Genomic DNA, 15,893 nt, shown 5'->3' on the forward strand with positions numbered 1-15,893 from the left:
TCTATGTGTCTGTATGTATTTTGTCTCTCTCTACCTCTCATTCTCACTCTCTCTCTCTCCCTTCCCCCCTCTCTCCCTTTCTCTCTCCTTCTCTCTCTCTCCTTAACTTTCTCTCTCTCTCCTTCTCTCTCTCTCTCTCCTTCTTTCTCTCTCTTTATCAGTCTCTCTGTGCCTGTGTGACTGAGTTAATGTTTGCCCACTCCTTATGTCTCTCTTTGTGTGTTTATGTGTCTGACTCTGTGTGTTTGTAGGTGTTTTGTCGCTCTCTCTATCTCTCTTATTCTCTGTCTATGTGTCTGGGCAGGTTTTGGCTTGTCCCCGTATCTGTCTTTTTCTTTTTTCATGCATAAATTTGTGTTTTTGTTTGTGTTTTTGTCTGTCGCTCTTTCTGTGCCCGTGTTTCTGAGTGGATGTTGGCTTTTCTCTCCTCTCTATGCCTGTTTATCTGAGGAGCTGTTTGCTTGTCTCTCGCCCTGTCTCTATGTCAGAGTGGGTATTTGCTTGTCCTGGTGATTTTGTGAATAAAATATTGCTCATCTCTCTCAGGCTTTGGTAAAATCTCTCTTACCCCATCTTCGTTTATAATATACCTCCTATGAACCCGCTACTAGTACCTCTGTTTCTGGAAGTTCTTTTTCTGGAATCTCTGATTTTTTGATAAGCATTCTATACGTTCGACTTGCTAGCGTACACTAAAAATAATGAAAACATACAAAAAATGCATAAAATATTTTAATTTTAATAACGACATATAGAATATGATCAAAAAAGCAAAACTGGATGCTTTGAATCCATCCAATAAAATAATATGTTTCTTTTTCTCTTGAAATGACACTTATTCTATTTTGGGATTTTACTAGTTTTAACATGGGTTCAGCTACAATGGCATCACACGTTTTATCATTGGTATTTTTGGGCTCATTGATTATATCTGATGGTATAAAATCAATGACACTAATAATAATAACATGCGCTTTGTTTTTCATCAATTAATCTTTATATCCCGCTGTTATATTGTCAGCAAATGCCGTTTTATTATTCTTTCTATTTAACTGACTATTACCTCACTATTTTTACATAATTTTCTGTTTTGGCACTTAGATAAGATATGAATGATGACAGTAGTGAAGCGGTAGACATTTCATTTTCTCTTTGCTTTCATTTCAATACTAATACCAGAAAGATGGCAATAGGATCTGTGAACGGGTAACATATTACCAGAACTATTAGCAAGAAATTGACCCTCATCGTCAACTATTATTTTCAGACTTGCATTATCTCTTGGACACTATTTTATATGGAAATGCGACTCTCGCACATCCACCATCTTAAGAGTTGAATCTTTTGGGTGCTCCAAAGGAATTCAATCTCTCAAAGTCATGACAACGCACGTGGCAAACCTCGTTTTCGCCATTCCACTGAGTACATCCAGCATCGCACTGACCCAAACACTTCAAGTTTTACAATGTAGTTTATCCGTGATTTCAACTTTTGCCGGAAGACACGGGCCGTAATGTCATGCCTATGAACCGCCGATTGTCCTTGAAGTAAAAGCTGCAGTATCTCGTCCAAAGATTGATTACATGTAAATGTAATAAATAAATCTGGATGACCATAGAGACGAACATACGCAATAGCATCTTGAGCATATTCATGCATATGATGGGGACTGCCAGCATATGACGAAGGTAAAATTGTTAATCTTCCAACGTTTCTGGTATTACCTTCATTTATAACTGCATCTCGCAAATGAATGTATTGTTCAGAGCGGAGCTTGGTCTGATTCAGGCGGATATATAGCAAACGTTCTGATTCAATTTTAGCATACATATCAACGACAAATTGGTGAAACAATTCACGGCATTTTAAAATACAATTATTTTCATTGTGACGAATCATTAGTCTATAGGAATAATAATGCATTGCACTGCATTTATTATTCATTTCTTTGTTAGTGGCTGGATTCATCAATTTAATATTAAAGTGATAGCCGTCGGCTTCATCCCAAAAAATGATAGGATATTGTAGGGCATCGTAGCATCGATGAGTTTCAGCAATTCTTAACAACTGAGCGTTTCGCTTATGAAGAATAATATCTCGAGGTAAAAACTGATCACCGACCATAACGATTGCCACTTCGTCGATAGTTGGAGCATTGTATCTACGCACATGTTGGCCAGGAGGCGTTTTGTCAGCGGAAATAACAATTTTATGCGTATCAGTAGGCATCAAATCGATGGCTGTTTTGAACAGACGCACTAAATTATTATTTTCGTGGAAAAGATGTTGCAATTGGGAAACGATTGTCCTTTCAACGTTGGGAGAAATTTTGCAACGTGCATTCAATTCAGAATTTCTATCACTGATGAAGTACAATTGTAAAAATTTATGATTCTCGCCTGAGAATGGTAGAAGGGACCCTGCTCTATGATAAATTTTCCCTTTTACTTTGAAAGTAGACATAAATTGATCTGGATTTTCGATTTGGGCTCCAAACGACGTCATTTGGAAACATGAGTTGTATTTTCTGATTTTTGACAAAAAACGCTTAGATTCTGACGTAGTTCCAGTAAGGAAAGTCTTCAATGGCTCTGGTGGTGCAGCCAATAGAGGAAGTTTAACTTTTCCTGAGGCGCAACACATTCCCATTGTTTCACCATTGAATTTCAAGGTCTTGCAATAGGGACAAATTTTAGACATTGTCCCGATTTGAACACATCTACTCAAGCTATAATCATCGACTGGGTTGTACCTGAATGCCAGGCGATAACTTTCAGGTTGCTCTGATTCCTCGGCACGCTTTCTTTTCTTACTTTCTCTATCAGCAGCAAGCCTGATTTCTTGCTGTTCTTGTGATTCCTCGGCACGCTTTCGTTTCTTACTTTCTCTATCAGCAGCAAGCCTGATTTCTTGCTGTTCTTGTAATTCCTCGGCACGCCTTCTTTTTTCACTTTCTCTTTTAGCAGCAAGTCTGCTTCCGCGTTGCTCTGGTAGTTCCTCGGCACGCTTTCTGTTCTTTCTTTCTCTATCAGCCTCAAGCCTGTTTCCTTGCTGTTCTTTTGATTCCTCGGCACGCTTTCTGTTCTTTCTTTCTCTATCAGCCTCAAGCCTGTTTCCTTGCTGTTCTTTTGATTCCTCGGCACGCCTTCTTTTTTCACTTTCTCTTTTAGCAGCAAGCCTGCTTTCGCGTTGCTCTGGTAGTTCCTCGGCACGCTTTCTTTTCTGACTTTCTCTATCAGCAGCAAGTTTTTTGGCATAGACTCTTTGAGCATCTTCATCGGCTTTTGCCATGGTAAGTTCATCAGTCATTGTAAACTTAAACATTAATAGATTTCTACGTGAACATATGTCTTAAATATCTGGAATGACGTCACCGTCAAAACAAAAATGACGACAACTAATTTCATGACGTCAGTCAACACAGAAACATGACGTCACCTGATCCACAGACAGACAACTTATTTTTATATAGATAGATTGTATACAGCCATACTACTTGTGTTAAGAAAAATTAAGGTTTTGAATAGTTTTGTAAAAGGATCGGAATACGACTGTAGAGGAAGGAAGCTTTTACATCAAAACTATAGAGGACTTTAGTTAATGCAGCCAATGTTGCGATGCTTTGAAGAAAGAAAGATGAAGATGATAGCTCTCTGCTGAGGATTGTAATCTTTAAAATTCTCCTGATAAACTATCACTTTAAATATTTTAGGGCTTATCTATATATATAAAAATAAGTTGTCTGTGTGTGGATCTGTGGATGGATCAGGTGACGTCACCTGAAAAAAACTGGATCAGGTGACAAAACTGAAAACTGAAAAAACTAAAAAAAGGCAAAAACTACAAAAAAAACTAAAAACTAATAAAAAAAATAAAAAAGCTAAAAAACTAAAAAAACTAAAAAAAGGCAAAAACTACAAAAAAAAATAAAAACTAATAAAAAAAGCTAAAAAACTAAAAAAACTAAAAAAAGGCAAAAACTACAAAAAAAACTAAAAACTAATAAAAAAAATAAAAAAGCTAAAAAACTAAAAAAACTAAAAAAACTAAAAAAAGGTAAAAAACTAAAAAAACTAAAAACTAAAAAAAACTAAAAAAAAGGAAAAAACTGAAAAATCAGCTAAAATAAAGGTAAAAACCAAAAAAAAACTAAAAAAAAAACTGAAAAAACTAAAAAAAGGCAAAAACTACAAAAAAAATAAAAACTAATAAAAAAAGTAAAAAAGCTAAAAAAAACTAAAAAAACTAAAAAAAGGTAAAAAACTAAAAAAAATAAAAAATAAAAAAAAATAAAAACAAGGAAAAAACTGAAAAATAAGCTAAAATAAAGGTAAAAACCAATAAAAAACTAAAAAGAAAAAAAGGAAAAAACTAAAAAAAATTTTCATCTAAAAAACTAAAAAAACTAAAAAAGGTAAAAACTAAAAGAACTAAAAAAGAAAAAAATAAATGACGACACTCAAAGAGAAAGCGACCAGGACAAAAGGAATGTTCGATTAGCAATCAACAAAGCACCGGGACACAGGGAGTATAAATGACGACCAGAACATAAGTAAAAAAAAAACTAACAAAACTAAAAAGAAGGTAAAAACTACAAAAAAACTAAAAAGAAACAACTAAAAAAAGGCAAAAACTACAAAAAAAACTAAAAACTAATAAAAAAGCTAAAAAACTAAAAAAACTAAAAAAAGGCAAAAACTACAAAAAAAACTAAAAACTAATAAAAAAAATAAAAAAGCTAAAAAACTAAAAAAACTAAAAAAACTAAAAAAAGGTAAAAAACTAAAAAAACTAAAAACTAAAAAAAACTAAAAAAAAGGAAAAAACTGAAAAATAAGCTAAAATAAAGGTAAAAACCAATAAAAAACTAAAAAAAAACTGAAAAAACTAAAAAAAGGCAAAAACTACAAAAAAAACTAAAAACTAATAAAAAAAGTAAAAAAGCTAAAAAACTAAAAAAACTAAAAAAACTAAAAAAAGGTAAAAAACTAAAAAAAATAAAAAATAAAAAAAAATAAAAAAAGGAAAAAACTGAAAAATAAGCTAAAATAAAGGTAAAAACCAATAAAAAACTAAAAAGAAAAAAAGAAAAAACTAAAAAAAATTTTCATCTAAAAAACTAAAAAAAACTAAAAAAGGTAAAAACTAAAACAACTAAAAAAGAAAAAAATTAATGACGACACTCAAAGAGAAAGCGACCAGGACAAAAGGAATGTTCGATTAGCAATCAACAAAGCACCGGGACACAGGGAGTATAAATGACGACCAGGACATAAGTAAAAAAAAAAACTAACAAAACTAAAAAGAAGGTAAAAACTACAAAAAAAAAAGAAAAAAAAACTAAAAACTAATAAAAAAACTAAAAAATCTAAAAATCTAAATAAACTAGAAAAGAAAAAAAAAGGAAAAAAATAAAGGAGAAAAACAAAACTAAAAAACGAATGTATATACAGACCGGGACACCGGGATACAAATGACGACCGGGACACAGGGAATATAAATGACGACCGGGACACAGGGACACAACTACAACGGGGACACCGGGGGAAACAGGGGGATATAAATGACGACCGGGACACCGGGACAGGGAATGGTCGATTAGCAATCACCATCAACAAAGCTCAAGGGCAATCATTAGAATCATGAGGTATAGATCTGAATACAGATTGTTTTCCCATGGACCATTATATGTTGCATGTTCAAGAGTCGGTAAACCTGACAATCTATTTATATGCAAAGACAATGGGACAGCAAAGAATGTTGTATATTCGCAAGTTTTACGTAGTTAAAACCATATATATATATATATATATATATATATATATATATATATATATATATATATATATATATATATATATATATATATATATATATATATATATATATATATATATATATATCTATCTATATTCATAGGTGGGACATAGGGACACAACTACAATGGCGCGTAACTATTATGGCGCGTAACGACTTACGCGCGCGGGGGGGCTTGGGGGGGGCGCGAAGCGCCCCCACCAACTAGGTGTTGGGGTGGCGCAAAGCGCCACCCCAACAGCTAGTAGAATATAAATGAATTATATATCTTACCGATGACGTAAATAACCACAGCACATTCTAGATAGGTCGGTGCGTTACCTCTCTGTCGCTTCAGCTCGTCTGCCAAAGCCAATTTCATTGATTCAGTTCCAAAAAATGAAACAACAAGAACCTCCGCACGTTGAGACACCAATATCAGAAGAACTAAAATTATATTTAATTTCTAAGAATTTCAACTTCATGATTTGCAAATTATCTGCTAATCTTTTTATAGGTAAATTTGCTATAAACTTATTTGCGAAGCTATTTTCCTCTGAAATCTTAGGTAATAGAAAATTTAAGTACAATAATTTTCGAAGCAAAGGACAATATTAATAAAAAGAAAAAATATGAATTAGGTAAAAACGAAACTATACAATTGAAAATGAAGCATTTTTTCTGTAATAAAATGAAAAATGACTGAGCTTCATTACATAAATATAACAAAAACCCTAAAATATATTTTATGAGCAAGAGTCTTTTAAGAGTCAGCGGAAATTCTTTGAGACAATGCAGATAACACATTCACAATCGCCAACTGATAGTAATTGCTACATTCTAGAAATACACTGTTAGTCGCAAGCTAAACATTGTAGTAAAGATAGGGGTTACCTTAAGTTGGAATAAGACTGTTTTTATTTATTTATTTTAAATCGTCTTTTAAATCATGCCAGAAAACCACCCTTCATGGAAAGTTCTTCCCCGTGGGAAATTCCCTCATGGAGAATTTTTTCCACGGAAAATTCCCTCAGAGATAATCTCTCAGGGCTCCTCATAGTTCAAATCTCTTATAAAGTTTCCCCCATACCATTTTGTCCGGACATCTCCGAATATAACATTGAGTCGTCGTTAAAGAGAAGTAAGACAAATCAAAAGAATTATATATAGGAATTTTGGCAAATTCTCCCATGTAGAATTTATCCTTGAAAGTACATTCCCGGAAAATGCCCCCTCCAACGGAAAAGTTTTCCCGTGGGATATGTTCCTCGTCCTCCACAGAAAATTCCCCTTCCCTGACAAATATCTATACATTTCCTAATAATAAACACTATATGTAAACAATAAAAAAATTTCATATCTTGCAACCATCTCTTAGGGGGGGGTTGTAATTCATCCCCAGAGGCATAGTTATTTGACCTTTAAATAGTAGTGAACAAAATGGATGTCTCAACATTTTGATCAGACAACTAGGACCAATTATTCGATACTATTACCACGACAAAAAAAAATAATAATAACAATAAATACGCAACCATGATATTTCTTCAGGGCAAAAATACGAAGTTCCACATTTTAGAAGATGGAACCTTGAAACCTCTGCATTAGGGTTCTGTGATATACTGAATCTAATGGTGGGATTTTCATTAATATTCCTTGATGTTTGGGGTTGTTTCTTGAAAATAATGAAAAGTTTCTCAGGCTCCCAACTTTTGATAGGTAGCATTAAAACTATTAAATTTTATACATTTGTAATTATGTTTTTTATATATTTGCTTTTAATGTCTCTATTGTTATCCAATTTTGTATAAAAAGCCAAAGAGTTTCGGTTATTATTAGGCCGAGTCGCTCTATACTTACAGTTTTTTGCCCCAAACTGCTTGATTTACTTTTTTTTTATTTTTGGCTTTTCGCCGAGCCATTTAGTATGGAAGGGTTTGTCCTAAGAACTTCGGATGTGGAACATTCGCTTAGAAACTAGAAGTTCTGGTTCCCTTTTTAAGAGTAAAAAGTAATTAGGGGCAGAAAGCGTCAACCTTTTTTGTGCCCTCCCTTAAAACAGATCAAATCAAAATAATGAGGTAACTATTTTGCCTAGCATAGTTGGAAGTACAAATAACTCAGCCTCTGGGGATGAGATTCTCCCTCCTACCTGCCCTTGGGCAAGGGTTGTAAGTTCTGCAATTTATAAACTCTTTATATATAGGAGTCTCTTAGGGAAGGGAGGGGGCATGTTTGATCCTTAGCCTCTAAAAAGGCTAAGGGTGTTCGAGAGAAGTATTTAGGAAACATTGTGGGAGGTGTTTAACTAAATAAAATACATTTTGCCCATGGAAGCTGACAAAAGGACTCGCCATCAATTTCCCAGAAGAGGTTTAGGGTATTAAATTAAAACCTTCAGAGCATTTTTATGGGGATGTTGGACAAAAAAAACAAAATACACTATGTCCATATTATTACTATTTCTACTGCCACTACTACTATGAGTTCTACTGTACTACTGCTACCACTACAACTACTACTCCTTCTACTTCTACTACTACTATTACTACCACTACTACTTCTCCTTCTGCTACTACTACTACTATTACCACTACTACTACTATTACTACCACTAATACTACTACTACTACTACTACTATTATTATTATTATACTACTACTACTACTACTGCTACTACTACTACTTCTACTACTACTACCGCTACTACTACTACTATTATTACTACTAATACTAGTACTACTACTACTACTACTACTACTACTACTACTACCACTACTACTACTACCACTACTACTACTACTATTACTACTACTGCTACTACTACTGCTACCACTACTATTGCTTCTACTAACTCTAATATTAGGCTAAAGGTATTGAGGGGGGTGCTGAACTAACTAAAAGGCATTGTGTGCATGCTACTGCTACTAGTACTTAGGAGTGTTGTGTATTCCGTATTTTAATTTTCTAATCAGCGTTCCAATACCATGAAAAGTTTTATAAAATGATTTTATAGCTGTATTTTTTTGGCAGCTAAAGGGGTCTAAATTCTGTCAATAGGACAAAAACACAACTGTGTAATGGCTTAGTGAAACCTGCTTTTGCGATAACTACCTCGCTCTTGAAAGACTTATAGTACTAAATTCAGCTAATTCTTTTTATTGGAACGTCTCAATTGTTATGTCTCAAGAGGTTAATTTTTTCTGTCTTTGTTCATACTAACTTATAATCACAGACGTTTCAGCTGGGATGAATTGTGGAAAGCTGAACGAAAGACTTTAATACACCTATTCAAGGATACGTTTCAAATACATATAAATTTAACCAAATTTTACTTCAAATTCTCGCGTTTTGCATGTTGCTTTAAATGAATTATGCTAAAAAGGGAATGAAAACATTGATTTGGGGCGATAAAACAGTCCTAATAGGTAATTCCACCAATCCAATAAGCAGACATGTAGGAGTAGCTAAAAATTCTTGTGCAAAATTTCATACACCAAGCTACTGATCATTTAAGTAACTAATTTAAAGTAATTTTATCTTAGTAAGTAGAATGTTAAAAGTAAACAAAAGTCTGACTTACAAAGAAAGAAGAGGTAGGATGATGCATGAATTAAGAATTTCATAAACGGTTTTCTCATAAGCTGTCCACTGGCACTGTTGGGGAAAAGCATATATAAACCACAATAGTATGGGAAAAGAACCGCAATTTTCATTACTTCAAAGAGCTTTTCAATGGGTGACATTCTTCGGAAGCCCGGTAGTCCATCATACCAGATTGCACCAAGCAGCTGCTGGATGTTCGGATGGGCAACAAACTACAAAAAAAAATCATTACACTCAAAGTCTTTTTCATAATGTTATACATATTAAGGACGTTTTTTATCCTCAATTCATGACACCGGGTACTCTTAACTATCTAGTTTAATAATATTTATTTACATCCCTCCATCACGTCTTTATTTTGCTGAGTATTCTTTTAAGGAGCCGAAAGAAACAAAATTCAGGAAAATCGTCCCAAGAAACATCGTTCCAAATGAGGATGCAACGTTGATCGAAGCTATTCATCAAGTACTCCGTTCTTGACGTGTCAACCTTAAATTGGGCTGAACTCTGTACCTTCAATTCTGTCTTGTTGGTCAGACAGAGGGGGGGGGGGAGTATCAGCATGTTTCATACAGGTGCGAATCTCTTACTAGAATATTCTATATATTTCTAATCTTTTCCATGAGTTTTTTATATTTCTTCTGAGTTTTTGTGCTGCCATTGTCTATAAGAAACCTAAATTGCCGTTTGGTAGATCAGAAAAATTTATGTTCTTGAAAAGGTATCAGATAACCTTTGTGACAAATCATCTTAGTTTTCAAAAGGAAATAGAAAATTTCTTTAGTCAAGCCTCAAGAAAAAAAACTTGAAGAAGATTGTTTCATGCCATGATATATGGACAGCGTGATGAAGTTTCTTATGTTTATTTTATGCTTCTTTTGTTTGTTTTTTCTTGTTTAACACCAAGGCGTTGTCCCCAAAATCTAATCAACAATTTTGTGAAGTGTTGTTTGTATTGCAACTAAGTTTGTTTTTTGGTGTTTTTTATAAACGTTCAGAAAAATCTTCTGTGGTTAAATGAAAAAACAGTTTTGTAGAAGTTTACAGTTTTAGTAAGTTGAAACAGTTTTTTTTTTCGTAAAATGTTTCTCAACTACAATTACAAAATTAGTTTTGCTTATTAGTTTCGTAAAAAGTATTATTATATTAAAGAAAAAGGATATCAAAGTTATCAAAAATTTTAACAAAACTATTTTTACATTCCATATTCGCTACACTAAACACAAAAATGCTGTAAAGTATAGTCTTTTTATACCAAGACTTGCCACACCATGCAAAAGGTAACAAGGTAGCATTTTCTTTTCTTTGAAAATATTTCTTCGCTTACTTGCTGGTTAAGAAATCCTGGACTAGCAAATTTAACGAAAACTTAAAACAGAAGATGTAGCTTTGTCCACATATGTTCATTAGCTGTTGGTTGCTATTTTTTTGTGATCTTCTTACGTTGCTAATAGTCCGTGAGCATTTTCCGTCAAGGATGTCAAGCTGATGCAGTTCCTCCACCTTGAAGGGCCTGGTCTCATAACCAGCTACTCATATTCACAGAAATTTCATTAGTGGTGAATTGTGGAAAGTGGATTGTGGAAATGTGCATTTACGTGCGCACAAAATGTGGAAAGAAGATGTCACAAACAGTCTAAAGGAGATTTGAGCTATTTTGATTAAATAGCTAAATTAAAGAATTTAAGTTACTTATTCATTGGATAAGCCCGTTAAGCGGTGTTTCATAGCCAGATATCATTCACACAGCTAAAAATCAGTTATAATTTTTTACTAAAGGAAAAACGAAGATACGACTTCGCCCGCGTATTTTCACCAGCCTTTGCTTGCTAATTTGTTACGATCCCCTTAGGTTAGGAATTTTTTTGTTAAGAGTGTTAATATGACATTCTTCTTCTGCCTTTAGGAGGTCAGGTCTCATAATAATATAATATAATTCAGCGCAAGCATGCTGAGTAGAACTTGAGTTTTTCATGAACTCAATTTCCTTTCTAAGCTGTAGTGGTTTGCAGAGGTAGCCAAACACAGATTAAGCTCTACTAATCCTGCCTTGAATCTAACTAAAAGCCACATCCTTAGCATCTGTCAATAACCCCAAATATCTGAACTCTTCCACCCTCTCAATGGGTTCTCCACTGAGAGTATATAGGAGTCATTCTTGTGGATACTAATCGCAGGTCCTGTCTTACTAACAGTGTTCGTTACTCTTTCTGTTATATTTTGGGCTTTCTGGTCGGAGTCTACGAGAGAGAACGATTTTTAGCATATTTAGTGTTAGCAATGCTTTCTTGTGCTGAGATGGCGACACCATCGTCTGCTTTCAATGTGTTCTAGAGCATTAAGTTAAAGTTTTCAGAGCGTTTTTAAGGGAATGTGGAACAAAAAACAAAATACACTATGTTCATAGTACTACCATTTCTACTGCCACTACTACTGCTACTTCTACTACTACTTCCACTTCTACTACTACGACTTCTACTGCTAATACTGCTGCTGCTACTACTACCACTCCTACTAATACTACTACTACTGCTACTACTACTACTACTACTACTACTACTACTACTACTACTACTACTACTACTACTACTACTACTACTACTACTACTACTACTACTACTACTACTACTACTACTACTACTACTACTACTACTACTTCTACAACTACTACTGCTGCTACCACTACTGATGCTTCTACTAACTCCAATCAAAAAACAGTTGACAAGAATAGGCAATGCCTGACATTCTTGGAAGACACCATGTAATAATTTAAATATGCTTTTTGAAACTCAGGATCTACTCAGCACGAGTGCGTTCTGTTCCGCTATATTGTTGTGAGATATGGAACCTCAAGGGAGGGAAGAGTGTCAACTTGAGTAACATAAGCATACATTTATGTTTAGATACCAAGTTATTTTGACCTATTTACTTTTACCATTTTACACGCTTATTTTTCACAGCGATTTTTGTTCTATGACGTCTTTTAGGGCAAATTTTTGTCTAGGACACCAACTTGATAGGGAAGGAGTAACTACCTCCCTTAGATTCCAAAATTGCACATTTTCTGTTTTTTATTTAAAAATCCTCCCCTCTGAATTTTGAAAATAGCCTTTTGTATCTTCTCCTTTTTAAAACAAATCATTGCGTTCCTCCTAGAGATCTGCGAATTGGCTCAGATTCTGCTGTATTTTCCTTAGATTCTTTAATACTGCTGAAATCCTGCCTTTGTGAGGTATTGTCATTCTCAATCTGTAAATTAACACGTGATTGTAGTTACACTGCCAGATGTGTTCTTGGATTATTGCTATTAAAGGTAACTAAATGTTATGCTGTAAAATATTTACTTACTCGTTTTTGCTTGTGTTCAATAGCCAATCTTAAGCGGGCCAAGTTCATATGCTGTCCATCTTCATAAGGAGTGGAAAAGGGGTCAAAATTAAGGACAATTGCAAGCTCTTGAGAACTTCTAGTGTTGCTGAGCAAATTTACAGCAAAATCTTGACATTGCTTTCTCAAATCCTGTAAAAATAACACAAACATTTTATTTATAAGTTGAATCTCTAAAGCAACTGAAATACTTAATTAGTTAGTTTCTTTTGGTTTAAGCGATTGTTAGTGGTTTCTAGAGACCCCCTTATTAGAAAAAATGAATACGTGTTGAATGGAAGCATATAAAATTTGAATTTATTCCGGCTATTGAGAGATGCTTGTCTTAGTTGTGGGTTCTGTTATTTATTATTTTCAAATTGATAGGAGCTCGTCATATTAATTTCATTTTTTTTTTCCAGTTTACTATAAGTTAATTTTTATAGATTCTGTGCAAGCTTTAGATAATATTCAAGTATTGTGTGTCAATTTAAAAATTGGAATGTTTAACTATTTTTAATTATGGGCGGAGTAAACGGGCAAAATGTTAACGACAGAAAAAAAACGTTTTGATAACTCGTTTCTTTGATAGAAAAGTTTTCGTTGTTCAAACTTTTTTAAATGTGCATACTTAAGACCACTATGAAAACCGAATATTTATTTTTATCAATAGAGTGTTCTCAATTTTTTTATAATTTTCAGTTGGTATTGGCATGGGTTACTCTTTAAATGCAGTTCATCATACCGAACATTTTGCAAGCTAGAAATCTAGCAGCTTTTTCAGGTCTTAGCGGTATAGCTGTTGAAAAGTAAGTTGAATGTGTAGCTGTGTAGTCATGCTCAAATAACAACTGATAAACGAAGAAATTTAAGAATGAACTTTTTACGTCGTTTGTCTTACCATAATAGTTTTTAGCTGTCTTGGGCCATAAAGCAGAATGAACCACCGTACATATTTTTTGACTAAATAATTTGGACTGAAAAGCTGTTTTTGAAACAGCTATTATTAAATTAAGAACAAGGACATATTTGACTCATACAAAGAAAATGCAGGGAGAGAGAAAAAAACCTATGGCGAGCAAAACAAATCAACAATAAGGAACAATTCCTCATCCCACTTCCCTCCCTCCCCCTTTCAGGTCCCTTAGCCTACTGTTTTTTGTGAAATAAATAGATTTGTAATTTAATTAAATCGACACAACTTAGCTTAATTCAACATCGGTATGTCATGAATATATTTGGAAAGTTGAAGTTTTTATTTATGGACATATTGCAAGTTAATAAAACCGAAAAGATTTCGAATTTTATTTGTTTTTGTTTTTTTTATTTGAGAGACTTATTTTGTGCATTTTTATTTTTTGTTTTATATGTCAATATTGAAATATTTGTGATTTGTCCTAGTATTCACGACTACTTTGGTTCCTTTATAGTTAGGATAGTTTTATTTTCTTTCTGTTTGGTTTTTATTATTTTTTTCTGTACTTCATAGTTTTTATTCTAGATTTTTGAAGTTTTTTTTTTATTTCCGTGCATTTTCTTATAGTAGATAAGATGTCACTACTTGTCCTATTTCGATCATTTAAGAAAAATTTCATCAATATGTGTTGCTTTTCTAATCATTTGCTTACTATTTCTTTCTTAAACTGTTGAAAAACTATCATGGCACTAAAGACCCACACAGCGCTTATTTAGAAAGAATAACTTACCAAATAATCTTGCCGGAACTCATTTTCAGTATAAGCAAGATTGCGTAGCTCAGCACTTAGTTCAAACGCAGTTAAGATTGGATCCACAGAAGATAAGGCAATCAAAGATGGCGAAGCCAGAGCTTTGTATGCATTAATTCTTGACATTGAGTGTCGCAAAGAGTCCGCCTGGATTGATAATATACAGTCTGTGCAGCCACACCTAAAAAGACACAATGAAACCCTGGAAACTGCTTTTTAGCTGATTTGGCTAGCCTATCAGCTGCATATTTTTCTCATTTTTTGTTTCAACTGTTTTACTTTCGTCATGGAAAGGTAGTGTGGTCTTCGAAGTTATCATACTGTTGGCAAATCTTTTTAAAATAACATTGAACTAATGCCTAAACAAATTTGAAGACATATCATCATTTTCCGAATAAAACAAATAAAAATCTACAGAAATTTGTCGTATCTACCAATTCCCTCAACGATACCATAAATGTCAATAAAACAGTAATTAATTTGACAATCCCAAGAATAGTAATAGTAACTCAGCAACTAATAAAATTTAAATATCATTACGGTTACTATTAATGTCAGTAAGTGTTTAGATTTATTTTTTGTCAAACTTCTAACAAATGGATTGTCCATTGAAAGGGTTTTTTTGGCAACCTTTTTGAACATCAGAAAGATGAAAAAATTAAACAATCAAATTCTGGAAATCCGGTTGTCGATTTGATTGTAAAGTGATTTTTAATTGCAAAGATCTTATATCAAGACGAAACACTGCATTTCTTATTCGTATTTTCAGGGAAGATTCAAAAGCAGTTAAATTTAGTTTCAAAGCTCTTTTTTTTAAATAAGTCTTGCTTTTAAAAAGTGCGCACAAAAGTTTCTGCTGGTGTTGTTTAATAAAAATGCGGATCAAGTTGGGAAATAGACCGAAAATTGTTGAAATTTCATGTAATAAAATGAAGTATGAAAAATACCTGAATCAAATTGAATATGGCAATATATATATATATATATATATATATATGTGTGTGTGTGTGTGAGTGTGTTTTTAACTACGTAAAACTTGCTAATATACAACATTCTTCGCTGTCCCATTGTCTGTTCACATGAATAGATTGTCAGGTTTACCGACTCTTGAACATGCAACATATAATTGTCCATGGGAAAAACAATCCGTATTCAGATCTATACCTCATTATTCTAATGATTTCCCTTGAGCTTTGTTGATGGTGATTGCTAATCGAATATTTCCTGTGTCCCCGTCGTCATTTATATATCCCCCTGCGCCCCCGGCATCACCGTTGTAGTTGTGTCCCTGTGTCCCGGTCGTCATTTATATTCCCAGTATCCCGGTCGTCATTTGTGTCCCGGTGTCCCGGTCTGTAATTTCTCTTTGAGTTTCTCGGTCGTCATTTATATTCCCTG

General features: G+C 33.6%; 1 protein-coding gene across 1 annotated transcript in view; it reads right to left on the reverse strand.

Annotated features, from left to right (window-relative positions):
* The window catches only part of LOC136025209 (transient-receptor-potential-like protein), a 92,153-nt gene that overhangs the window by 55,450 nt on the left and 20,810 nt on the right, over positions 1-15,893 (reverse strand). The window contains exons 5-8 of the mRNA XM_065701016.1: positions 14,475-14,676; positions 12,751-12,921; positions 9,380-9,614; positions 6,091-6,243 (exon numbers count right to left, since the gene is read on the reverse strand). Coding sequence (XP_065557088.1) covers positions 6,091-6,243; positions 9,380-9,614; positions 12,751-12,921; positions 14,475-14,676 — 761 coding nt within the window. The remainder of the gene's footprint in view (positions 1-6,090; positions 6,244-9,379; positions 9,615-12,750; positions 12,922-14,474; positions 14,677-15,893) is intronic.

The sequence above is a fragment of the Artemia franciscana genome, chromosome 3 (genome assembly GCF_032884065.1).
Source record: "Artemia franciscana chromosome 3, ASM3288406v1, whole genome shotgun sequence".
Lineage (NCBI taxonomy): Eukaryota > Metazoa > Arthropoda > Branchiopoda > Anostraca > Artemiidae > Artemia > Artemia franciscana.